This window comes from Cervus canadensis, chromosome 7 (assembly GCF_019320065.1).
Source record: "Cervus canadensis isolate Bull #8, Minnesota chromosome 7, ASM1932006v1, whole genome shotgun sequence".
Lineage (NCBI taxonomy): Eukaryota > Metazoa > Chordata > Mammalia > Artiodactyla > Cervidae > Cervus > Cervus canadensis.
Window position 1 is genome coordinate 4,041,589 of NC_057392.1, and position 26,852 is coordinate 4,068,440.

At 37.0% G+C, this 26,852-nt stretch overlaps 1 protein-coding gene across 7 annotated transcripts in view; it reads right to left on the reverse strand.

Moving 5' to 3' along the window:
* Positions 1–208: 208 nt before the first annotated feature.
* The window catches only part of TRPC1 (transient receptor potential cation channel subfamily C member 1), a 59,123-nt gene continuing 32,479 nt past the window's right edge, over positions 209–26,852 (reverse strand). For 4 of the 7 annotated variants that reach the window (XM_043474192.1, XM_043474191.1, XM_043474196.1 and 1 more), the window contains 7 exons: positions 25,953–26,289; positions 18,438–18,577; positions 16,652–16,795; positions 8,236–8,447; positions 2,703–2,904; positions 2,210–2,404; positions 209–1,160 (listed from right to left, as the gene is read on the reverse strand). In XM_043474192.1, the coding sequence (XP_043330127.1) occupies positions 933–1,160; positions 2,210–2,404; positions 2,703–2,904; positions 8,236–8,447; positions 16,652–16,795; positions 18,438–18,577; positions 25,953–26,289 (1,458 nt within the window). In that variant the 3' untranslated portion in view covers positions 209–932. The remainder of the gene's footprint in view (positions 1,161–2,209; positions 2,405–2,702; positions 2,905–8,235; positions 8,448–16,651; positions 16,796–18,437; positions 18,578–25,952; positions 26,290–26,852) is intronic. The other 3 variants (XM_043474194.1, XM_043474193.1, XM_043474198.1) reach the window with 2 other exon arrangements.

Below are 26,852 nucleotides of genomic sequence, written 5' to 3' on the forward strand. Positions count from 1 at the left end.
AAGATATAAAGTGATTACAACCAAGGCGAGGGTGGGATGTTTCGAGAGAACAGCATGTATATTATCTATAGTGAAACAGATCACCAGCCCAGGTGGGATGCATGAGACAAGTGCTCGGGCCTGGTGCACTGGGAAGACCCAGAGGAATCGGGTGGAGAGGGAGGTGGGAGGGGGGATCGGGATGGGGAATACATGTAACTCCATGGCCGATTCATGTCAATGTATGACAAAACCCACTGCAATGTTGTGAAGTAATTAGCCTCCAACTAATAAAAATAAATGGAAAAAAAAATAATAAAGTGATTACAACCATGTAAAAGTAAATATATTACAATGACAAACACTGAAGTGAATTTAATGTATAGACACATAAATAGATTCAAATATTCATTAGGGCTTTATCTTTTCTGCTTAAGATTATAACAAAAGAACAAAACAGACTACTGTTTTAAGCAAACCTATATTCTGAAACAATAAATACTGAACTATATGTAAACTCCTAAAACAAAGATTTTTAAAACATGACTTCTGTATCTCAAGTGTGTCATATGAAAGATCAGCCCACCTTTGTTGATCTTCATTTTTACAAAACCTTCTGGCAATAGTTAAGACAGTTCTAACTGCCCTTCTTAAGCAGAAAGAAAAAAAATTAAGCACTATTTAAACAAGAAAACTAAACAGCATGCTAATAAAATCTATCTACTCAATCTGTTTTACTCCTGCAAAAAGCCACTGACAGAGGGTTTTAAAAAAACTAATCCTATATACACACTTTACATAACATATATTTATGCTATAAATATTTCAAAGAATGGCTTTTACATAATTCTTTATTTCAATATATATCTTATTAATTTAATTGTAAGTTATGCAAATGCAGTCTTTTAGATTTATAATATTGAAAATTATTCTCTACACAATTTAAAAAATGGCTAATTTCTTGGATAAAACATAGCATATTTAGAAGTCCGAAAGCCAAGTAAATCCCTTATTTCATTTCGGAATTTTGACAGATCTTGGCGCAGTTCATTTAGATTTTCCACAGTTGCCTGATCTGTACTTTGCATCTTTTGTCTCATGGAAGTCAAGTAACGATGCACTAGACAGCACATCACTTTTTGGTAGTTTTCATCTCTCTTTTGTTTCAAATTTCTCCATTCCTTCAAAACAAAATAATATGATACTAATAATGTACATAAAAAATGTTTAAAAGAGGTGAATTTTTTTTAAAAGTTTACAGATACAAATACATATTTGTAATGCTTTATTAGATGATATTTTTGCCACTTGATGTTACAAAATAATATTCAACGTGTTTCAAATAAATATGCCCTGCATATTTGTTTTACTCACTTACCCGTATGCTTATCTTAGTTTAAAATCCTTAGTTTATGGTAGGGATTAGAAAATTTATGACCCACAGGTCAAATATGGCCCACTTCTTATTTCTGACAGCCTATGAGCTAAGAGTGGCTCTTATGGATGAACATGTATAACTAACCTGATGATGGGGAATACTAACTTTGAACCCTGATTAAAAATGGGTTATTCCAAAATAGAATTCCATTCTTTTCATTAATGGACCTATATTATATACAAATAAGTATTACTCAATTATTGTTATATTTTTAATTTCATCAATAAAAATTCTGTGGAAATTTGATTTCTCTCTTGTTATATTACTACCCACATAAAATCTGTAATTTTGTCATGGCCCACAAAATCTAAAATATTATCTGCTCTTTTACAGAAAAGGTTTGCCAACTCCTGGTTTATAGCAACATGGATTGAATTATCCATATATTAAACAACTTTCAAAAAGAATGAAAAAAATATGAGTTCACTCTGGGAGTCACTCTTTATTTATGCTGACAGGCTAGATTTCTTGAATATTTTCCTTGTTCTAAAACTGTGAGATGAGAATTCATGAAAAAAAATCACACCTCTCTTGCATTTTCAGTAAATATTTATTGAATCTGTACTTTATGATAGGTTCTATGCCATGCTTTAGGGATACAGGAATGAAAAAGACAGGCTTAACCCTTGTTTTCTTAAGCTGTTTCGCTAATTGCTTTATGACTACAACATGTTAGTATAAAACAACATAAATCTTAGCCCTTAGGACTCTGTATATTTATGCTTTAGGAAACATCTGAAATTAGGAATTATTAAAATTATCACGTTGCAGTTCAAACATTTAACTTCTTACCTTCAAGCTGTTCTGCCGTTTAACTTTGCCTTTTGATGTATGAGAGCAAATCCACTTACTCAGGCTACTAATCATATAGCAGATAGTCTTTGGCGAAGGGATGATGTTGAAAGGTGGGGGTAATGTACATTTGTCATCAAAGTAGCTAAGCCACAGTTTTGCTCGAGCAAACTTCCATTCTTTGTCTTCATGATTCTGTAAGAGGCAAATGAAAAACTAACACAGGATATGATTAGGCATGCATACACGCGTACACACATGGTGGGACTGGTAAGGACTGTTCAAAACTGTTCAAATGTGTCCACACCTTGGAGGTAAAAATTTTGTCAAGACATGCAATTAATATACATTATTTACATTTTTAAAAGGTTTACATTTAATTATTAAAAGATACTAATTCTTAATTCTTTTAAATCTTTGGTTGTCTTACCTACTATATACATTTGGTATGACCTGAAGAGAATATAAAAATTTTAAAAGAATGACTACTTACTGCTATCAACTGAAAACTTTTATGAAGCATTGCCACCAGCAGCTTGGTAAGGACTATCACAACCACAACATTGTATGTCCCAACAATAACAGCTCCGACGAAGGACTGTAATTCTTCTCCATAGCTAAATCTTGTGACAAAGATTGCCACATGTGCTAAGGAGAAAATATACCAGAACAAAGCAAAGCAAGTGCCGATGAACCTGTGAAGACAATTATATTTCTATTTGAAAGGAATTTTAAGCAGCTATTTAGCAAAAATAAAGAATTATTAATACAACATTACATAAAGAATAGATATTTTGTAAAATAACTAAGGATGGACCCAGCATCACAGATATGCCTTACTGTAAACAAAGAAACAAACTCAAAAGGAAGACAAACCATTTCTGTTTAATCTCTTACTACTATTCTGTCTTTTTGCAACACAGCAGCCTATGATCCTGTTAATACTTAACAGGATTTTGCCACTTCTTTGTTCAAAAACTTCAAATGGCTCTCAAGTTCCTATGCCCAAAGTCCATACAAGAGCTAACAAGGTCCTACAAGACCCTATTACCTTTCTTTTTACCCCTTCCTTTTTTTCTTTGAAGTATAGTTGATTAACCCCACCTCCCTCTCCCCTCTGGTAACCACAGGTTTGTTTTCTATGTCTGTGAATCTCTATCCCGTTCAGCATATGCATTCATTTGTAGTATGTTTTAGATGCCATATTATATAGTATTTGTCTCTGATTTATTTCACTAAACATAGTATTATCCAGGTCCATACACATTGTTGCAAATGGCAGAATTTCATTTTTATGGTCGAGTAACACTCCAGTGTGTGTGTGTTTTTCTTAATCCATTCATCTATTGATGGGTCCTTTACCATAGGGCTCATATACATTGGCCTGTACCTACTTGTTTTAAACTGATAGTCATTTAAGTTCAAACACATTCTAAAAGATCTACACTTTTTTTACCCACTCATCCACATGGTTTTTGATGTCATATTTTACATCTTCATGATTATCTCTCAACTGTTTACTATATTTATAGTTGCTTTTATATGTTTTTTTCTTTTAATCTATGTATTAGCTTTTGAAAGTGATCTTCAATCCTTACTCTGTATCTGCCTTTCCTAGTGTGATTTTCCCTTTCCTATAGATTCTTATTGCCTTTCCATTTAGAGAAGACCCTTCAACATTTCTTTTAGGGTAGGTTTCATATTGATGAATTCTTTTAGTTTTTGATGGTTTGTTATCTCTTCTCTTATTCTAAATGATGATCTTGCTGGGTAGAGAATCCTAAGGTACAGGTTTTTCCCTCTCAGCACTGAATGAATCATGACTGTCCCTATCATCTGCAAAGTTTCTGCAGAGAAATCAGCTGATAAGCTTACGCAATTCCCTTGTATAGGACTATATTTCTCTTGATGCCTTTGGAATTCTAACTTTTGCCACGTTACTTATGATATGATATGTCTTGATGTGGGTCTGTTTGGTTTCCTTTCTTGGGACCCTCTTTGCTTCCTGTACCTGGATATCCATTTCCTTCTTCAAGTTTTGGAAAGTTTCAGGCATAATGTCTTCAAATACATTTTCAATCCCCTTCTCGCTCTCTGTCTCCTTCTAGAACTATTATGCAAATGCTTGTTTGCTTAATATTATCCTAGAAATCTAGTGGACTGCTTTAGCTTTTTCTCACTTTGTCTCCCTTTCTGCTGTTCTGATTGGGTAATTTCCATTATTCCACCTTCTAGACCACTTATGTATTCTTCTGTGTCACGCAGTCTGCTAATCAGTGTTTTTTTACTTCAGATATTGAATTGTCTATTTTTAATATTTATTTATTTTTAATTGATTGATGATGTTTTACAATATTGGCTTGATTTCTGCCACACATAAACATGAATTAACCATAGATGTACATACTGAATTGCCTATTTTTGTTCTGAGTCTTTTTTTATATTTTCTAGTTCCTTGCTAAAATGATCTTTGTTTAGATATGTTCTCTTGATGTAAACTAGTTAGCATTTTTATTACCAATGATTTGAATTTATCTGGTTAATTTATTTGGTTAATTATCTGGTTAATTATTTGTTTCATTATTTTTTCAAGGTTTTTCTCTTACTTTCTCAAGTGAGAGTAGTTCCTCTGCCTTTTCTCTGCCTCTATGAATTTAGATGAAACAGTTGCCTACTCTGATCTTGAAGAGGTGTTCTTATGGGTGTCCCCATAGGATTTGGTGGGATGGCTGGATTTGATGCAAACACCAACCTCTCCTCAGGATGTGCTGGCAGCTCTCACCTTGGTGGGGGGAGTGGCTGGAAATGGAAGGTCTAGAGCCCATGCAGGGTGTGAGAAGGGACATCCTCTCTGCTCAGTGGCCATCACCACCCTGTGGTCAGGGGTGGGATCTACTCCAAGCTGCTGGAGTAGAAGCCCTGAGAGTCAGTCTGGAGCTGGATCTGTTCCTTTTAAGTGTGTGTGTTTTTCTTCTCCCCACACCAGGATCTTTGCCCCAAAAGAAGGGAGTGCTGCTGTTGGTGGGAATGCAAACTAGTACAGCTGCTATGGAGAACAGTGTGGAGATTCCTTAAAAAATTGGAAATAGAACTGCCATATGACCCAGCAATCCCACTTCTGGGCATACACACCGAGGAAACCAGATCTGAAAGAGACACGTGCACCCCAGTGTTCATCACAGCACTGTTTATAATAGCCAGGACATGGAAGCAACCTAGATGCCCATCAGCAGACGAATGGATAAGGAAGCTACGGTACATATACACAATGGAATATTACTCAGCCGTTAAAAAGAATTCATTTGAATCAGTTCTAATGAGATGAACGAAACTGGAGCCCATTATACAGAGTGAAGTAAGCCAGAAAGATAAACACCCATACAGTATACTAACACATATATATGGAATTTAGAAAGATGGTAATGATAACCCTATATGCAAAACAGAAAAAGAGACACAGATGTACAGAACAGAATTTTGGACTCTGTGGGAGAAAGCGAGGGTGGGATGTTCTGAGAGAATAGCACTGAAACAAGTATACTATCAAGGGTGACACAGATCACCAGCCCAGGCTGGATTCATGAGACAAGTGCTCAGGGCTGGTGCACTGGGAAGACCCAGAGGGATGGGATGGGGAGGGAGGGGGGAGGGGGGATCAGGATGGGGAACACATGTAACTCCATGGCTGATTCATGTCAATGTATGGCAAAAACCACTACAGTATTGTAAAGTAATTAGCCTCCAACTAATAAAAATAAATGAAAAAAAAAAAAAAGAAGGGGCGTGCTGAAGCAAGTGGGGCTCGTGTACTTACAGAGTCCCATGCGCTACCTGCGTTAAGTGTCCACGGCTCCACTCAGATGCGGCCCGTGGTTGTGTTTCTTCCCTGGTCATGGCCACTGAGTGCTGCACTGTGGTGTGAACGAGTGGGGCCAGAGCATTCACGCAGATTGGATCTGGGCACACAGCAAGGTGGTCACAGGAAACCCAGCAGCTATGCTGCTGTCAGAGCTATGGACTGCTTCCAGGGTGCCCCTGGAGTAAGCTCCAACAAGAGCGACTGCCTCCTCCCCTGGGCTACACTGAGTTGCCTCTGTGTCTCAAGATTGAGTCTCTTCCCAGGTCCTGATGCCCTAGATCCAGGGACATGCTGTGACGTAGAATGAGCAGGGCCAGGGTATTTGCTCAGTTCAGGCTGGGGAGAGCAGTGAGTGGTCACAGGAAACCTGGCAGCCACTAGGGCAGACCTCCCTCTGCCCTAGCCAGGGGCAAGCCAGCACCTGCACTCCTCATGAGTTGGAGTCCAGGCTTCTCCAGTCTTCCTATGTGTCCCAGGGATTCTCCAACCAACCAGCTAAGGCAGCTTGTCTCCCATGCATAGAACCCAGACTAGGAGAGTCTGTGGCTTGACCCACTCACTCCTCAGGGTGAGTGTCCACCTGTGTAATCTCCCTTTCCCTTTGAATCCCCCCATAGGGGTACGGGTCCTGATCACTCACTTTCTTCTCATCCTACCTGATTACGTGTGTACCTTTCTTACAGCCTTGGTTGTACTGGAGTCCTTCTGTCTATTTCTAGCTGACTTTCACTGAGAGTTATTCCACACGTAGATGCATTTTTGATACATTTGTAGAGGGAGGTGAGCTCCATGTCCTCTTATTCTGCCATCTTGATGTGCCTTATTCCCCATTAGTCACTCAGTCATGAGTTTTGACCCCATGGACTATAGCCCGCCAGGCTCCTCTGCCCATGGGATTCTCCGGGCAAGAATACTGGAGTGGGTTGCCATTCCCTTCTCCAGGGGATCTTCCCGACCCAAGGACTGAACCCAGGTCTCCTCCACTGCAGGAAGATTCTCTACTGTCTGAGCTACGAGGGAAGCCCAATTCCCCATTACCTTCCTGATTTAACCTACAGCTCTTCCTCTGATTCACTACGTACCATCTAGGCTGGCCTCCTGGCTTCTCCTTGAGCATGCTAGTTACACCCTCATCTCAGGGCATTTGCCTTTGCCATTCCCTTATCTGCCAGCTCTCTCCCTCCAGATTCTTCTTCATGGCTTGATCCTTCACCAGCTTTATAGCTTTACTTGAACGCCATCTTTTGTGAGGGCTTCCTTAACATCCTATCTAACTAAAGCTACACACCCTCTTACACAAAAATCCTCCTTGGCTCAAGCTTTCCTTGGGCTACTGGTCCTTATCAATATTGTATAATATCAGTTCAGTTCATGTCCGACTCTTTGCGACCCCATGAACTGAGCACACCAGGCTTCCCTGTCCACTATTTTCCTGAGTTTGCTCAAACTCATGTCCATTGAGTCGGTAATGCTACCTAAACATCTCATCTTCTGCTTCCTCCTTCTCCTTTTGCCTTCAATCTTTCCTGATCTTTTTTCCAATGAGTCAGCTTTTCCCATCAGGTGGCCAAAATATTGGAGCTTCTGCTTCAGCATCAGTCCTTCCAGTAAATATTCAGGACTGATTTCCTTTAGGATGGACTGATTGGATCTCCTTGCAGTCCAAGGGACTCTCAAGAGTCTTCTCCAACACCACAGTTCAAAAATCAATTTTTCAGCATTCAGCTTTCTTTAGTCCAACTCTCATATCCATATGTGACTACTGGAAAAACCATAGCTTTGACTAGATAGACCTCTGTCAGCAAAGTAATGTCTCTACTTTTTAATATGCTATCTAGGTTTGTCATAGCTTTTCTTCCAAGGAGTAAGTGTCTTTTAATTTCATGTCTTATTCTTAATTTTACTGCCTGTATCACCTCACCAGGAAATAAACTCCATGAGAGTAGTTTTTGCTCACTGATACTCCATTTACTTAGCACTTAGAACAGTGTCTGGCATATTGAAGGTGTTTGTTGTTGATGATTATCAAATGATTCATGACAAGTAAGTATTTCTTATTCAAAAGGCATATCTTAAAGAAAATATGCAGTTCTAGTTCTATAGGTATGAATTCACACATAACAGGGCAGAAAGAAATATGTTTACTAAAAATTTAAAAGACACTCACGAATGGAAGGTATCATTGCTTTGCTGTTCACAGAATATGCCTACACAGTCCTTCTGTTCTTTTGGAGTGTAGCCTTTATCATACAGTTGTGTCAGCCCAATTGTGAAAGAAAACAAAACAAGAAGAAACATTCCAAGAAATTTTCCAAAATCTTGTAACATCTGTCCCATTGAAATCTGTGGAAATATTACATAGGTGTTCATTAAAATCATCTGGAAAACAAAAATATGAAAAACTAAATGACCAGGCAAGAAAATATATGATCCACAAGGCTATTTTTCTTTTTCCCCTGTGAGATATTTCGGCACTTTTAAACATCAAAAATCCAGTTATCAAACAAAAAGCCATTCTGATCATGCCAGCACTGTGAGTGTTAGATGGTACATTCCTTGAATCTGGATCAAATCTGCAGAAGATACTGTTGCTATGAAGGTAGAGGAAGAGGCATGGAGATTTTGTCCAAGTTTGCAAGGGACAAAAGGAAAATTCCTTGCTAAAACCTAAAGGGAAATAAATGCTTACATTTATAGTTTCGTAAAGTTTACAGATACAAAACCATTATAACATTAAGTTTTCAAAATTTGTAACCAATTCTAAACCACTTCTTAAAGAACAGCATTTCTTCCTTGAGGACTGACCTAATCTCTGTTGCCAAGGTGATGAATTTTCATTTTAGGTCTATTAAGAAAAAAGTATAAGTGTTAAGTCAAATGAGAGGGTCTAATACTTGTATGTGAGTATCTTTCGTAATTTAGATATGTGTAGCACATCTTATTCAAGCCTAATTTCATTCTCCTTCAATACTCTTTCAAAATCTGGGGAATAGGTGCTTTTCATAAATTCCATACAAATTTGGAGACTAATTTAACATTACCTTTTGACCCTGAAATTCTATGCCTAGGAATTTAGCCCATAGGTAGTACACAAAGATGCATTACATACAAGGATTTTCACTGGAGAATTGTGGCAAAAATTAGAACATTCTAAAGCTGTTGTTACAAAGAATGGAGTTCGATGTGCTGACGTAGAAAGGTACCTAGAAAACATTTAAGTCAAAAAAGCAAGGTACACAATAGTGTTATAACAGCTATTTTTTAAAGAATAGATCAAATATATTTTTTCATATAGATAAAGTTTGATATGCACAGGAAATTCCTGAAAGTTTACACAAGAAACCATTAACAGTGCCTACCTATAGGACTAGGGGTGTGGAAGGCAGACTTTCTCACTTTATACTCCTTTGAATCTTCTTTGCTACATGAATTTTTTAAGATACAAAAGTTAGTGTTTAGAAATAATCCTTCCTCAAATGCAACCAGGTCAAATTTATATAGTTAATCCAACTTCAAATAAAATTCTGGACTGCTTCAAGCCTGCCAACGTAACATATGCCAGTTGCCAATGTTACAAACAGGAAGAGCAGGCAAGTGGCCAAGACCCTCCAGCCCACTAAAGTAAGCCAGCTAATTAAGTAGAAGAGGTGCTAAAATTTTAAGGCACAGCACAAGCTAGTATTTCAGGCAACTTGGAGTGGATAGGTCCACCAGGCCTGATGTCTGTGCATTTGATCAGCATGTGGTAGTTTTCAAAATCTCATGCTTCCCTCACTTGGCCCTCTTGCAAAATTCTGATGGAAGAAACAGAGAGCTTTTAGAATTGGAAAGCTCAAACTGTGTGAGAAAGAGAAGAAATCCATTTCTCTCTTCATCAAGGACAGCTTTATTATCTCATTTTGGAAAGAAATCATTTATTCAGATTATAAGTGCTTAGAATAAAGCCATGTCATGTTAATAGAGAACCTAATAATGTATGATGGTTAAGAATACAATAACTGCTTTAGATAACGATAGAAAAGACTAAATTTAAAGAAAATTTAGACACTACAAGCTTAAAGGTAATTTCAAAAATTCAGTCTGAGAGTAAAATTCTTCATTTAATATCACTAAGTTTTAAAGACAAGTATAATTCAATTTCATCAAGATGAGCAATATTTGATAAGATCAAGTATCAAGATGAGCAATAATTGATAAGAACACCACAAACTTCATGACTTGTTTTTTAAAAACATGACATTAATTCTTGTATAAGATGGAAGAACAAAAATTAGCTACAGTGGGTATCACTAACGTGGACATTAGCTTGAAGAGCACATTTATGAAACATTCATGTGAAAGGCAAACGTGGAAAGTAATTTTAGTCTAATTTTAGTCTGAGAAATATTACAAGGCTTATTTGTAAAAATAACAATCATGCTTTCTTAAATATTTACTTATTTAAAACTACTTAGCAAAAACAAACAAACAAACAAAAAAAAACTACTTAGCAGTTTTACTTGAGAAATGTGAACAGAAAGAAGTAAAAAAGATAGTAATTTAAAAATTAATATTGAAATTTATACAATAGTATACACAGAGAAAAATATTTTCCTGGTAATCAGAAAAATGGAAATTAAAGAAAACTACTACAATAATAGAACGAAGAAGAATACTAAAGCTATGAAAGTGATGAGCATATTGTTTTTTTGTGTGACTGAAAATTAACACATCCTTTTATATAGAAACACTGAGGCATCATGAGAATCCTATCTTTTAGTATGTTAATACTACTTAAAATGTATTATCAAGGAGCCCACCAGGCTCTTCTGTGCATGGAATTCTCCAGGCAAGAACACTGCAGTGGGTTGCCATTTCCTTCTCCTGGGGATCTTCCCAACCCAGGGACTGCCTGGGTCTTATGCATTGCAGGCAGATTCTTTACCATCTGAGCCACCAGGGAAGCCCAAGACATCCTTATGTGTGCTCTGTCACTCAGTCATGTCCGACTCTTTGTGACCCCATGGACTGCAGCCCGCCAGGGTCCTCTGTCCATGGGGTTTTCCAGGCAGAATACTGGAATGGGTTGTCATGTCCTACTCCAGGGGAATCTTCCCGACCCAGGGATCGAACCCAGTCTCTTGTGTCTCCTGCATTGGCAGGCGGGTTCTTTACCACTGAGCCACCTAGGAAGCCAAGATATCCTCATGAAATAATTTAACATAAGAAAAAGCCTCATATACAGAACACTATGTAGAATAGCAGAAATATGCTAAACGCCTGATAGAAGAAAGAGTTGATATCATTAGGGTGCATATCAAGTGTTAAATTTAAAAAGTTGTTGACAAGAGTTACAAAAATAACTTCTAGTCATTCTTCTTCCAAATCTTTCTTGAGAAAAACCTGTAATTATTTGTAGAAAAGTTCTATCTAATCAAGCTATTCATGCGCAAAACGTCCTTTATATCTGTCAAAACAATCAAAGTGGACTAGTTTCTCACACCATATCCAAAGACCTGAAGCCATAAAACTCCTACAAGAAAACACAAGCAGTATGCTGTCTGTCACTGGTCTTAGCAGTACGTCTTTGGATATGTCCAAGGGCAAGGGGGGCAAAAACAAAAATAAATGGGACCTACTGAAACTTAAAAGCTTTTGCACAGCAGGGGAAACCATCAACAAAATTAACAGCCAGTACACTGAATGGGAGAAGATATTTGGTAACAATGTATCTGATAAGGTATTAATATACAAAATATACAGAGAAATCACAACTCAAGCTTCCTGACTCTTTCTAAGCACCCCCTCAGTCATGCTCCCAAGTCCTTTGTATGTCATCTCTGTATTTTTCACTTTATACCAATATTTATTGTTTGTCTCTTCTAGCAGTCAATCACTGCTGAATCAGGATCATTTTATATATCCCATACAGGATAATTCTATGACCTTGATTTGCCTGGTATAGTCCCAGTTCAGAGCTGTCATCCCAACTTAGTAACGAAAAACATCTTTTCATTCTCCAAAGTGTCTCTATAAGAATAATAAATTATGGTCATTCTAACTAAGGGAGAGAACTAGACTCCTACTATATAATCAGTTACAATAAAAGTCTGTTAGCTTCTAAATCTACAAAAATTTGAAAGGACAAAATGTTAGTAAATGGAGACAAATTTAACAGACAACTGCAGGAATCACATAAAAACATTATCTGATATAGCCGGTTATGCATGTAAAGAAAAAAAGTTACACTTTAGCTAAAGTAGTTAACTTATTGTCAATTTTCCTCACAACTGGGTCAATCTATTTTAATTGAGTTCCTGGCTTATGATTAACAAAACAGAAAAAAAATGTTTTATAAATCTTCTGCACAAAATGATTTAGACTTCTTTCTCACTAATATGTTATACAAGTCTGTCATGTTAATAAGACTAGTCTGGAAAACAGATGTCTTTATTGGAGAAGTTTTTTAAGTAAACACCTGAAGACAGGACTCCACAGATTCCTATTCGATTTCTATTTTTCATCCTCTTTCTGACTAACCAGACCCTAGTTTCTTGGGGGGCAATATGTTCAATTAAGGGCTTCCCAGGTGGCACTAGTTGTAAAGAACCCACCTGCCAAAGCAGGAGACATTAAGAAACACAGGTTTGATCCCTGGGTCAGGAAGATCCCTTGGAGGAGGGCAACCCACTCGAGTGTTCTTGCTTGGAAAAACCTATAGACAGAGGAGCCTGGTGGGCTACAGTCCACAGGGTTGCAAAGAGTCAGTCACAACAGAAGCAACTGAGCACAGCATGGCATGGCACAGCATGCTCAATTAAAAAAGTACTCGTCTCTTCAGAGACACAAATAGCCATGTGACCCAATTCTGGCCAATGAGCTACAAGTCAAAGTACTTGGTAGGCCTCGAGGAAAAACAACTGTCCTCTTGTTTCAAAAAAGAAAGACAGCAAGTTCATGCTTTCCGCCTTTCCCCTTTTTCCTGCTGAATGCAGACTTGATATAATGACTTGGGGCAGGGAACCTGCAACCTTAAGAAGCAGTCATACTCCAAACAAGTTTATACACTTGCAAAACTCATCAAACTATCCAGTTAGGATGGGTGCATTTTACTGTATGGAAAACGATACCTAAATAAGGATAATTAGATAATTTTTATTATGTATTTTTTGGCCACACCCCACAACATGGGGGATCTAGTTCCTTGACCAGGGATCATACCCATGCCCCCTGCATCAGGAACAGGGTGTCTTAACCACTGGACCACCAGGGAAGTCCTGAGATAATTTTTTAAAAATCATTTGCTGGACTAGATCATAACCTTTTAACATATATTATGATTAACTTATAGACCTTTAAAAAAAAATAGGAACAAAATAAATATTTGTTAGCTTGACTTTAATTATTTGTTAGTTCTGTGGCTCTTTGAACAATATAAAGTACTCTCCTGGAGGAGGAAAAATAAACACCACAGTTGAAAAGACAAATAGCCACTTATGCAGTATTTGTACACACATCTGCAGTTCTTTTGGGAAGAGACTGAGTCAGGAAAACCTGACTCAACTGTTCTCAGAAAAAGAAACAAACAATTTACCAAGAAATAATAATATACTTTCTCCTACTTAACCCTTTGTAAAAATCTATAAAGCAATTTCCAGTATAGAAACCTAGCAATAACACCAGTTTTTAGCTAAGAAACAAACAAAACAATGTGCATGTAAAAATACTGCTGACTCTTGGTTAAAAACATTTATAGAAGATACTAGGGGCAAAATTAAATCAAAATAACATTTAAATAACAGATAAACTAAACCAGTATTTCATAAATCATGTTTTGGAGGAAAAAAAAAAGACCTGAGCATATTTCATGAAAAATGGGTATGACGTTAAATAAATTTAGGTGATGATAGTTTGAACAAGGTTAAACAAGTTTCATTGCTTCTTTCTCATAGGCTTTAATGTGATCATGTGTACTGTGAATTCCTGAAAGAGGTTATATGGAATGCAGTGTGTCCCAAACGTATTTCAGTCAGAGCATCTCACAGGACTTGGCTTGAAGGAGCCACATTTCAGGAAACACTGGAGGATGACAGCACAAGTCAAATCAAATCAAATTGGGTTTTTCCTGCATATTTTGTATTCATATCTCTGTTGGAGAAGGTAATTATACATATTATTTAAAATATCTTCTTTAAAAGTATAAAAAAGAATCTAAATTGTCGGTAAATTTTGACTTACTAAGAAAGATTGAATATTGCTCAGATATCCAGACTTATAAAATAACAGAGTATTATGTAGAGCTGGTCACAAGCAGAGTTGACTCCACCTTTCAAGAACAACCAACTACTAAAATCTGTGGGGTTCAGTTCAGTCACTCAGCCGTGTCCAACTCTTTGCGACCCCATGAATCGCAGCACGCCAGGCCTCCCTGTCCATCACCAACTCCTGGAGTTTGCTCAAACTCACGCCCATCGAGTCGGTGATGCCATCCAGCCATCTCTGTCGTCCCCTTCTCCTCCTGCCCCCAATCCCTCCCAGCATCAGGGTCTTTTCCAATGAGTCAACTCTTCGCATGAGGTGGCCAAAGTATTGGAGTTTCAGCTTCAGCATCAGTCCTTCCAATGAACACCCAGGACTGATCTCCTTTAGGATGGACTGGTTGGATCTCCTTGCAGTCCAAGGGACTCTCAAGAGTCTTCTCCAACACCACAGTTCAAAAGCATCAATTTCTCGGCGCTCAGCTTTCTTCAGAGTCCAACTCTCACATCCATACATGACCACTGGAAAAACCATAGCCTTGACCAGACGGACCTTTGTTGGCAAAGTAATGTCTCTGCTTTTAAATATGCCATCTAGGTTGGTCATAACTTTGCTTCCAAGGAGTAAGTGTCTTTTCATTTCATGGCTGCAGTCACCATCCACAGTGATTTTGGAGCCCAAAAAAATAAAGTCTGACACTGTTTCCACTGTCTCCCCATCTATTTCCCATGAGGTGATGGGACCAGATGCCATGATCTTAGTTTTCTGAATGTTGAGCTTTAAGCCAACTTTTTCCACTCTCCTCTTTCACTTTCATCAAGAGGCTTTTCAGTTCCTCTTTACTCTCTGCCATAAGGGTGATGTCATCTGCATATCTGAGGTTACTGATACTTCTCTCAGCAATCTTGATTCCAGCTTGTGCTTCTTCCAGCCCAGCGTTTCTCATGATGTACTCTGCATATAAGTGAAATAAGCAGGGTGACAATATACAGCCTTGATGGACTCCTTTTCCTATTTGGAACCAGTTGTTCCATGTCCAGTTCTAACTGTTGATTCCTGACCTGCATACAGGTTTCTCAAGAGGCAGGTCAGGTGGTCTGGTACTTCCATCTCTTTCAGAATTTTCCATAGTTTATTGTGATCCACACAGTCGAAGGCTTTGGCGTAGTCAATAAAGCAGAAACAGATGTTTTTCTGGAACTCTCCTGCTTTTTCGATGATCCAGCGGATATTGGCAATTTGATCCCTGGTTCCTCTGCCTTTTCTAAAACCAGCTTGAACATCTGGAAGTTCTCAGTTCACGTATTGCTGAAGCCTGGCTTGGAGAATTTTGAGCATTACTTTACTAGCGTGTGAGATGAGTGCAATTGTGCGGTAGTCTGAGTCCTTTCTTTAGTGTAAAGAGACTCAGAATTTATCCCTGGACTCTCTCAAAAAAATAATCATATTACTTTGAATAAATAAAAGGTCAATTTCCTTAACTGTATAAGTACTATAAAGTGTAAAGCTAGACTACATAAACTGAAATTTTTAGCTCTAAATATGCATTTTCTGGGCTTCATTTATGGTCCAGTGGTTAAGAATCTGCCTGCCAATGCAGGGGACACGGGTTCAATCCCTGCTCCAAGAAGATCCCACATGCCGAGGAGCAACTAAGCCAGTTATTGAACACAATAACTGGGCCTGTGCTCTAGAGCCTGGGAGCCACAACTACCAAGCCTGTGAGACTGTATTAGAGACTGTGTTCCACAACCAGGGAAGCCACCACAATGAGAGGACCACGTATCTGCAGCTAGAGAGTAGCCCCTGCTTGCCATAATCACAGAAAGTCTGCCCCTAGCAACAAAGACCTAGCACAGCCTAAATAAATAAATCTTTAAAAAAAATTAAATAAGCCATTTTCTAACTTATTCTGTTTAATAGTTATTATGTAAGGAAGTATTTTATGAAATATAACTTATTTTCAAAACCATCATCAAGTATGAACTCTGTACAATATTTCCCTTATATTTATCACTTAAAACTTTAAATATGAAGTTCATCTTGGGAAAAAGCAAATTTTTATGTCCCTCTACTGTCTGAAGTATTTATTTCAAATACATCCATGTTCGTGGACTTGGGAAAGAGGGACAATGGACCACAACTTAATAAAACTGGATATCTGAAAGCAAAGGATTATCATTCAGCCAGAAACAAAGCAGATGAACACGCTGTTACTTTTTCAACTGTTAATTATTTTCAAAAGCAAAGTTTAGCTTTGACATCATGAGAAACAATATTCCAGTGGACAAGAAAAAGGTGTAGAAGCTTTAACAAATATTCTTTAAGAAACTGTAACTGCTTACCTGTAATGGACCCAAGATAGAGCTTGTGGTATACATAAAAAAGAGACGAAGATAACTCAGAACGTTGGCAAATGCAAAAAGTCCCTCTGCCACCAGTGTAGGGTGGAATGCATCCCAGTCCTTCCGATCCGCAAAATCATGAAACTAAGATTAGGAAGAAAAAGCCAAAGGTAAGTGGCTCTCTCAACTTAGGAAAATAAAAACAAATACTCTGACGGTTGAAAGAAAACCAGTTTTGTCTCTCCTTGTGTCAGAACTCCATTTATGTTTCATAAACTTCTCTTTTAATAGAAATAACATTGTTTTAAATAAATAGATGATTTCTACATATGTGGAGCAATACCAATTGTGTTTCATGAAGAAGTTTTCTCAGAAATTCTCATGCTTTAAAAAACGAAATAATCTTTTTAAAGACAGTCATTAAACTTTTCATGAATGAAATTTTTGCTAGTCTTTCTTAAATTCCACAACACAAGCTTGAAATTAATTAGCATTCACATTAAATTAAGCTAGCTACTTGACTCAAGATTCTACAATGCACCATAGAAGCTCTTCTCCCTTCTAAACAAGAAAAAAAAAAAGGGTGTATTATTATACCTAGACACAGAGTAACCACATGTTTCAACTGCCTGGGACACTCCCAGATTACATACCAGTCTTCCTGGCATAATTATTAACTGTGCTTTCCTTCGTGTGTCTTGGTTTGAAATAATAAAATTATATGGATACCCTGCTTCTAGAGGGTAGTCTAAGAGACCAGTCTAAAAAAGGGACCAGTCTAAAAGAACCAATGACCATCAACCTCTCTATCCAACCATTTATCTATATGTGATCAACTTTTATTTTCTTAATAACCTCACAATTCTGGTCATTGAACATACCTAATAAACATGTTCTGTACTACTGATCAAATATAGGAATGGAGTTTTTAATAAAGTGGTATAAGAAAACCAGTTTGCTTTCTCTCTAGTCTGTAAATTAGCCAAAACTCAAAAAATATTATATAATAGTTCCTTGAATGTGACACTTCAGAATTCTAAACTCAGGTGTAAACAAAGATAGTCAACATAATCTCCGTTACCTTTCCTGGGCTTTAAATTAATCTTTATAAAAGTAACACTGTAAGACGTCTATAAGGTTGGATTTTTATCAAATTTTAAATATAAAACTATAGGCATCAGAAAATAATTAAATTTACATCACTTTTTAAGCTATGGGAGATAACCGTCATGATTTGGAATGTGTAAAACATTATGAGTTCCATTCAGATAAACTTTTCCCTGGTAAATATAACCAATTTAAATAACTTTGTGTTCTCATTTTAAGTAATAGGTAAATGAACCTCGCTCAGATGTAAGGAACTGGCATTTGGTAGAAAGAAGATGCCTGGACAGACCTGGATTTAAATCCAGTCTTGGTTTCTTACTGTGTGGTCTTGGACAAGTTACTTATATTATCTCTGAGCTTCCTTTTCCTTATTTGCAAAATGGGGATAAGGACATCTGTCTCATAGAATCCCTGTGAGAATAAAATGAGATAAAGCATAGCAAGTGTCAACCAAGGTGCCTGGATATAATAGGTAGCCGACATTTAAAGGCAATTAACACCCTCGAAAGTATTAGAAGGAAGGAACAATGGGCACTATTTCCTTGCCAAAGATAGGCTTAAAATGAAAACACATCAGACAGATTTGGGCCAAAGTAACTCTGAGATCCATAGCTAAATATCTTGGGTTTTCCCTAAATAAACTTCACTTGTGCCTTCAATTGACATAGTTAATAGTCACCTTGTTGTGAGCAACCACTTTGAGGGCAAAGGTTGCCAAATAAAGTGAATTCATGACAAAACTGAGCTGATTACGAGATTCTTCTAAAAAGTCTTCCAACCCTTCATACCAGAGTCTTTTAATGTCTGACCATATCATTCCTAAAAAAAAGAAAAAAAATCAGATGATGCTCTTAATTCAATAATAAACTAAAAAAATACATTAAGATTCAAAGTATTAAATAAATAACATGTGTCATCTGTAACCTCATTCAGAAGAAAAAAATAACATTCAGTAAAAAGTTCTTAAAATTTGAAAGAGAAGGAATCTTAAGCTTCATCTGACAATATCTTTCCCAGAGAGGGAATAAATGATGTGAAACAAGCATAAGAAAACAAATAAGTCATTGTTAAATGTCCCCGCCCCAAAGGCTCCGTTCCTGATTATTTTCTTTATCTACACTCACCCCTACAGTGACCTCATCCAGTCTGGTCTAATGGCTTTAAATAGTATCTATGTGGTAGACTCTCAAATTTTTTAACGCAACCTGTATTTACACAATAATAAGTATCTCTAAACCCCTCTCCTAAACTTAACTTGCACAGGTACTTGGCTATCTCAAACTGGATGTCCTAACATGTCCGAACTGAACTCCTAATCTCTGCCCCCAAGCCCACAGCACTTGAAGACTTCTGTATCTCAGCTGATGGCAACTCCATCCTAGATGCTCACTCTAAATGTCTTTGCCTCACCCTTGACTGATATTCTCTTAAACCACACATTGAATGCAATAGTAAATCCGCTGGTTCTATTTTCAAAATATAGTTAGGATCTAAACTTTCTCACCACTACTTCAAATTCAAGCCGCTATCTTCTCTGACCTGAATGTCTGAAACAACCTACTTGGTCTCCCTGCTTCTATCCTGTTTTCCCTGAAATCTATTCTCAACACAGTGATCAGAACAGTCTTTTTAAAATGCCAAGTGTTATTTCTCTCATCAAAACCCTGTAGCAAGTCCCAGAGGAAAAAAAATTAACTGCAAGCTAGAACTCTTTCCCCATGGGAACAAAACCTCATGTTATCATCTATTAAAGTGGTTTCCTTGGAAACGTACTATGTTAAGGAAAGTATGGAAACTCAGCTGTGTTCAACATTGTTATAAAAACAATCACTGACTGGGAAACTGCATAAGTGGAATCATAGACCCCAAAAGTATACACAAACAGGACTATATAAAAACATGTTAAGAAACACAGGTTTCAGCTTCTCTGTGTGATGTTTCTTTAACTTGAAGTGTGCCTGTAGGGGGAACTACACTCTGAGGCTTTGTAAGATATCCAGATTTATAAGAAATCCTGCAGTTTTCAGGCTTCTCTGGCTGGGGTAACCCACACCCATGAATATGGCCTCATTCCACACAACTGAGTGTGCCCCCTATGGGGCTGAGAAGAAGCCCCAGTCTTTTGTAAGAACTGCCGATAGAGACATATTTGAAGCTGTCATGCTTTATTTCCTGCCTTATATCCTTCTACAGAGCTAAGGAAATCTGCACCAGGTTTCTGCCTTTGGTGTCTGGCAAGTATGAATGTTAAGAGCCTAACGCCACTGCTGCTGACCGTGCATAGCATGCACTGCACACTGCACCTTCCCTTACATCTCCTTTTATTCAGAGTCAAAGTCAAATTTTTTACAACGGTCTCTGAGGCCCTACATTACTTCTCTTGGATCTCCTCTCCTCTGAATCTTTCCTTCCACTACCCTAGTCACACTGGCCTCCTTGCTGTTCTCTGAACACCCAAAACTCCCCAACTGGACACTGGCTCTCCTTCCAGCTGGAAGCTCCTCATCCAGACATCCATCCTGCATCTTTCCTCACCACCACCTACTCTGATCGTCCTATTTAAAATAGCAAATTTATGCCCGTCACTCCCAATCCTCCAATTCTGCTTCTCTTTCTTTTCCCTTAGTACTTATCACTTTTAAACAATGGACATAGTTTACTTATTATGTCTATTATTAACTATCTTTCTCCCACTTTGGGTAAAAACTCTTCAAAGGTAAGAATATTTATCAACCAATGTCCTGAATGTCCTAAATAGTGCCTGATACACAGAAGGTGCTCAAAAAACTTGCTCAGCGAATAAATACACATAAATAAATACCAACCAAACCAAAACTTCCTTCCTCTTCTTTGGCCAGAAGTTTCTCCAGTTTTATATTCCTAGAAGTACCAGAGAACAGTACCGCAATCGAGGATTGCTTTATGATACATTCCTCCATTGAGATATTTTTTAAGGAAAATGTAAAGTGACTGCAAGGAGATCAAATCAGTCAATCCTAAAAGAAATCAACCCTGAATATTCATCAGAAGGACTGATGCTAAAGCTGAAGCTCCAATACTTTGGCCACATGATGCAAAGAACCGACTCATTGGAAAAGACCCTGATGCTAGGGAAAAATGAAGGCAAAAAGAGAAGAGGGCAACAGAAGACGAGATGGTTAGACAGCATCACTGACTCAATGGACATGAACTTGAGCAAACTCTGGGGAGACAGTGGAAGACAGGGAAGCCTAGCATGTCGCAGTCCGTGGGGTCACAAAGATTTGGACATGACTTAGTGACTGAACAACAATAAATGACAAAAGAATAGAGTGCTACAACCTACATATGAGTGAAGATCAAGTTAAGCCATTAGAATCATCCTCTGGCTTACCAGTAGACTGAATAAGTCCCCTGGGAAAAATATTTCGAGAGTATTCTTGAAAAACTCTGTTCATAATATCTTAATTATACAGAACACATACTTTATGTACAAGATCATTTTTAAATATTTGCAGATCTGACACAGAAAATACTTTTTAAAAAATTCCATTTGGATGAGTTTTTATTTAAAATGAATAGGGACTTCCCTGGTGGTCCAGTGGCTAAGAGTCCGTACTCCCAATGCAAGGGGCCCAGGTTCAATCCCTGGTCAGGGAATTAGATCCCACATGCCACAACTAAAGATCCTTTATGCTGCAACTAAGAGCTGGCACAGCCAAATAAATATTTTCAAAAATTGAAAACAGATAAAAACTATCAAAAATGTTAAAGCAAATAACTTTAATGTTAAATCAAATAAAATAACTTATTTTATTAACCCAAACACTGTAACACTAAAACACTAAACTAAGATGCTTACAGAAATAAGTGTTTTATTTCTGTAAAATGCAATATTATACCTAAATGGAACTCTTGACAAAAATTACAACATGGATTGGGTAAGATTTTGATTTAAAAAAGGCAGATATATGAAAGAATATTAAGTACCACTGACAGGTATTTTCCCATCTCTTAAGCAACACCCCACACCAAAATGAAGCTAATATACTTGATCTATTTCACATTTCTGAATTGGATTAGAAGAACACAACAATTTTAAACTATTATAAGCAATGCAATCACTACATAATCAATGGACTATATATACATATATAGAATTATTAATATTAGCAAAACTGTAATCCCATCATTTGGGGATTCCTCAAGGCTTGCTCCTAGGTCCCCTCTTCTCATTTTATACTTTCTTAAGTGTCTCATGCATGCCCATAGTTTCATATACAACATATATATAGATTACATGCACACTGCCAACTCACGCTTAAACTTCCTCTTGAATTCTAGACTATGAAATAAAAATTAAAAAAAAAAGACTATGAAATCAACCAATTGGATGATTGATAACTCTCTTGAGTATCTCAAAGACTTTTTAACTTCAACATATCCAAAACCACTCTCAGAATCTAGTCTCTCACAAATTCCCAAACTTAGTACTCTTCCAGAATACTTACATTGCTTAATAATGTCCCACCTCCTCTCCTATATATATATACACACACACACATATATATGGAAATATATATATGTATATGCGATATGTATATATATATATGTATATACATGTATGTATGTGATATGTATATGTATGTGATATGTATATGTGGTATATACATATTTCCATGTTCTATTTGCTTTACTTTATAAATATCTCTTGAATCTGTTTCTTTCTCTCTTTTTCTATCACAACCACCCTAAGTTCAAGGTATCCATCAGCTTGCTGCAACAGGCTCTTTACTGGTCTCCCTCCAGCTACTCTTGCCATAGCTCTTCCTCCCAACCCATTCTCTATACTGTAGCCAAAATGATCTTGTCACTTACCCACTAAAAAAATCAGTGGCTTCCCACTGTTCTTAGTATTAAGTCAAAATTACTTAACATGGCCGACAAGGCTGTCCCGGGTCTAGTGCAAAACCCGAGTCTACGGCTTCACCCTGAATTCCACTTCTCCTGCTCGCCTTGCTCCACCATTCCTCAGCCCCTTCTTTGTGCCTCTTGCCACATGGTCCTTGAATACAACTTTTACATCAGCCTAGATTATTTTCTCTCCCAATTCTCCTAGAATAATTTTCTTTCCCAATTCTCCAAGTTGACTCCTATTTATTCTTTAAATTTTAGCTTATTTATCACTTCTTCAGGACAGCCTTCCCAATCCCCCAACTAGGTAAACAGCCCTTATAATATCCTTGCCCTCTTAGCTCCATGATCTTTACTTAGCAGAATTTAACTCATATATAATGATTTATTTTATCTGTGTGATTCTCAAGTTACTGTGTTTTTTAAAAATAATAATTAGATCATAAGCACCATGCATGTTAGGCTGTATCTGTTACTGCCTGTGCCGGGACAAAGCAGCTAAATAACATTTCAAAATGTACCTTTTTGTAAGGGCTGTTCTATTATATTCCAATGATTAAAAAAAAAAATACCTAACTAAATGGATACCATTAATATCCTGCGGATTCAACAACACACTGTTTTCTTTTTTTACCTTGCTCTTTGTAATTCAACCCTATTTATTTTTCTGGAGGGTTAAGGAAAATAACAAAAAATAAATATACAAAAGCCAGGTATCATGAGTCAGGAATCACTGTACTCACTGCATGAAAAAGTAAACTGAACCAAGGAATGCCTTTAAACAAGCAGGCAAATGATTCCTACATGTTTTCTTACAGCAATTTCAGATCTATATATTTAAGTAAGACAGAGTGATCTAATGACACAACAGGTTCAGAAGACATCCTGGGCAAAGTTTATTCAGATCTAATTGTTTCAAAGCAGAAGCTGTGCTGTGAAAAATAAAATAGTTTTAGGAATTTTACTGGATTAATTCACACTGTACTCTTCTACTGAGAAAGAATATGTTTAGAAAATTAATAATATTGTAGGCACATGTGTTTATGTGTGTGTTCAATGTTATTGGAAACAAAGCCATTGTGATTAGGAAAGAGTAGCCATAGTTTTACATCTCTTATGAAATTCAATGATAACAGTAATATTTATGCTATCCAAAGAATGGGCTGACTCTTTGACTTCAGTGAGTTTTTTACTCACTGCTAAGAAATATAAACTTTAATCTTACACAGAGCTGGCTAGACTGAATCTTTACTTTACAAAACAAAGAAGATATTCTCTCTCTCTCTCACTTCATTTAAACAATAAATTATAGATAAATAATGTAAAATGTCCTTTCTTCACAACTAAGGTATATACAGCAATCTTTCAGAAATAGTTTAATAGAGGAAAGGTATTTCTTAAGAGATTCCTTTCAGTCTAACCTACTCAATTAAAAAGAGAAACAAAGTTTACATTCAAAAGATCTACAATAATGCAGTTTGAAACCAAATATGACGAAGTATAAATTATTTCCTAAATTAAATACTGAATTTTAGATATGATAGTGAAATATTAGAAACAGGAAAATATTAACAAGAAGAAATTATTTAATTCTCTTTAACCTAAAGTTCAGATTACATTATTTTTACTATATCTACCTAATTTTAAACATTAATGCATCATGAATTGAATACTGCTAAAAGTAAAACTGATTTAAAGTCAAGTTACTTGAACTAATTTCCATATAAAATAAAAATCCCCAAATTCCTATGGGCTGGTTCATGTTGATGTATGGCAAAAACCAACATAATACCGTAAAGCAATTATCCTTCAATTAAAAATAAATTAATTAAAAAATTCCAAATACAAATTATTTTTGTATCTAAAGAACTAAAAGTGAACATTGTAATTAACTTTTTTCAAATTATTTTAATAACTGAAAGTCAGAACATATTAAATAGAGCTTCATAACATTAAAAAAATGAAATCTCAACATTCCTTTTATTCTACAGCAAATAGTAAAAAAAAGACAAGGTGGGAAATGCTGAGGTTAAAAACAAGGTTGACGATCCAGAGGGAAATTAAGGAGATGTCATTAAAAGACCATAAATGGACAATGTAGTTATACCTCAACTCCCCTCCTCCCACAACCCCTCTCAAAAAGGGCAAGAGCAATAAAAACTGCAGAAGGTCATTATTTATTTTATAGCATAATAGTTATAAAAAAACAATTTTCAGCTAATAAAATGTCTTTTTAAAAGACTGTTATTTCTAAAGAGATATGGCTATCATTGTAAAGAAATGATTTACAGAGTGAGTCACCAGGGAATGCTTTAAATCCAAATTTAAGTAATGGTTCTATAATACAGATGGGCTTCCCCGATGCCTCAGCAGTGAAGAATCCGCCTACAATGCAGGAGACGTGGGTTTGATCCCTGGATCAGGAAGATACCCTGGAGGAGGAAATGGCAGCCTACTCCAATATTCTTGCCTGGAAAATCCCATGGACAGAGAAGCCTGGAGGGCTACAGTCCAAAGAGTCAGGCGTGACTGAGCAACTGAGCACAAACAGAGGTAAGGTAATGCATCTGTGATGTTCACAGGTTCTTAAAAGGAAACTAATGATATAACAAAATAGTCAACTCTTAACATGCAACCAAGCAAAAAATGTATCATATTTTAAAATACCTAAGAAAATGTTCATATTCTTATAACAAAAAAAATTCATCAGCAAAATCTGTCTTTAACCATCATGAACAATTTTAGAAACTGAGAAAGAATCTGTAGCTCCCATGTAATTAAATCATATGAAGAGATCTGCTTCTTCATTATCAAGTTTAAGGACATTTATCTTTTAAAAAAAACGTAACCAGAGTCTCCAGTGATCATGTGCTCAGTCGCTCAGTCATGTCCGACTCTCTGCAGCCCCTTGAACTGCAACCCGCCAGGCCCCTCTCTCCATGGGGACTGTCCAGGCAAGAATACTGGGAGTGGATTGCCATGCCCTCCTCCAGAGGATATTCCCAACCCAGGTACTGAACCCAGGTCTCCCGTATTGCAGGCAGATTCTTTACCATCTAAGCCACCAGGGAAGCCCCCCAAAATATGGAACGCTTCACGAATACAGTCCTCTTCTCTGTACTGTTCCAATTTGAGCATATGTGCTGCTGAAGCAAGCACTCAATGATTATGGAAGTGTTCAAATTTCTGCTGTATAAACTGTGTAAAATTATAAGTTGAATGCAGTTTATAATGCCACCAACCAAGGGAGAATTAACGGGCTAAATAAACGCAGAACCTTTTAAACTAACTTGATACCTACCAATAATCCACAGTATAAGGAGATAGTCTATTCTTTCAAGGGCTGGCCCCATTGTGTTTTTCTTATCCTCATTGTAGACAAGAGAGTATAGGTTTAGTAACAGTAGGAATGTGAAATATGATGCTCCATGAATAATAAATTTCATAAAAGGTGTGTGGATAATTCTGCCAAACTGAGATTTGGGAGCTATCAAATAACAAAGTGACAAAACTGGCCAAAAGATGCCAACTGTCAAAACAGTCATTATCTTCTTACAGGTAGGCTTACGACGGTAACCTGACATCTGTCCAAACCAAACAGTGTTCAGGAACTGCTGACAGTTGGACTGGGAAACAAACTGAAAAGGAAGCACACACACACAAGTAAAATATAACTTGTAAATAGGATCCAATAGTGCTATTATTTAACTGATATTCAAAGTTTTAATTATGGTTTGAAATCAGTTCTATATAGTCCAGTTTATTTTTCTTACATGCAATAAAAGAGTATAGTGGTTAAGAGCATAGACTCTGGAGCCAGATTATCTATTTTTAAATCCAGGCTCTGCCACTTACTTACTAAATGACCTTGAGCAAGTTTTTAAATCTCTCTCAGCCTCAAATTCTCCATCTATAAAATGAGGATAATAACAGTATCTAGTCAAACACTGGTTATGAGGATTAAAAGTAACGCTCTTAGAATAGTGCCTGGTCATAGCATGCATCACTGAAGTATTAGTGACTATTACTAGCCTGCTTTACCCTCTGAGCCACCAAGGAAGCCCACTAGCCTGCTTGCTGCTAACTGCTGCTAAGTCGCTTCAGCCGTGTCCGACTCTGTGCAACCCCACAGACAGCAGCCCACCAGGCTCTGCCGTCCCTGGGATTCTCCAGGCAAGAACACTGGAGTGGGTTGCCATTT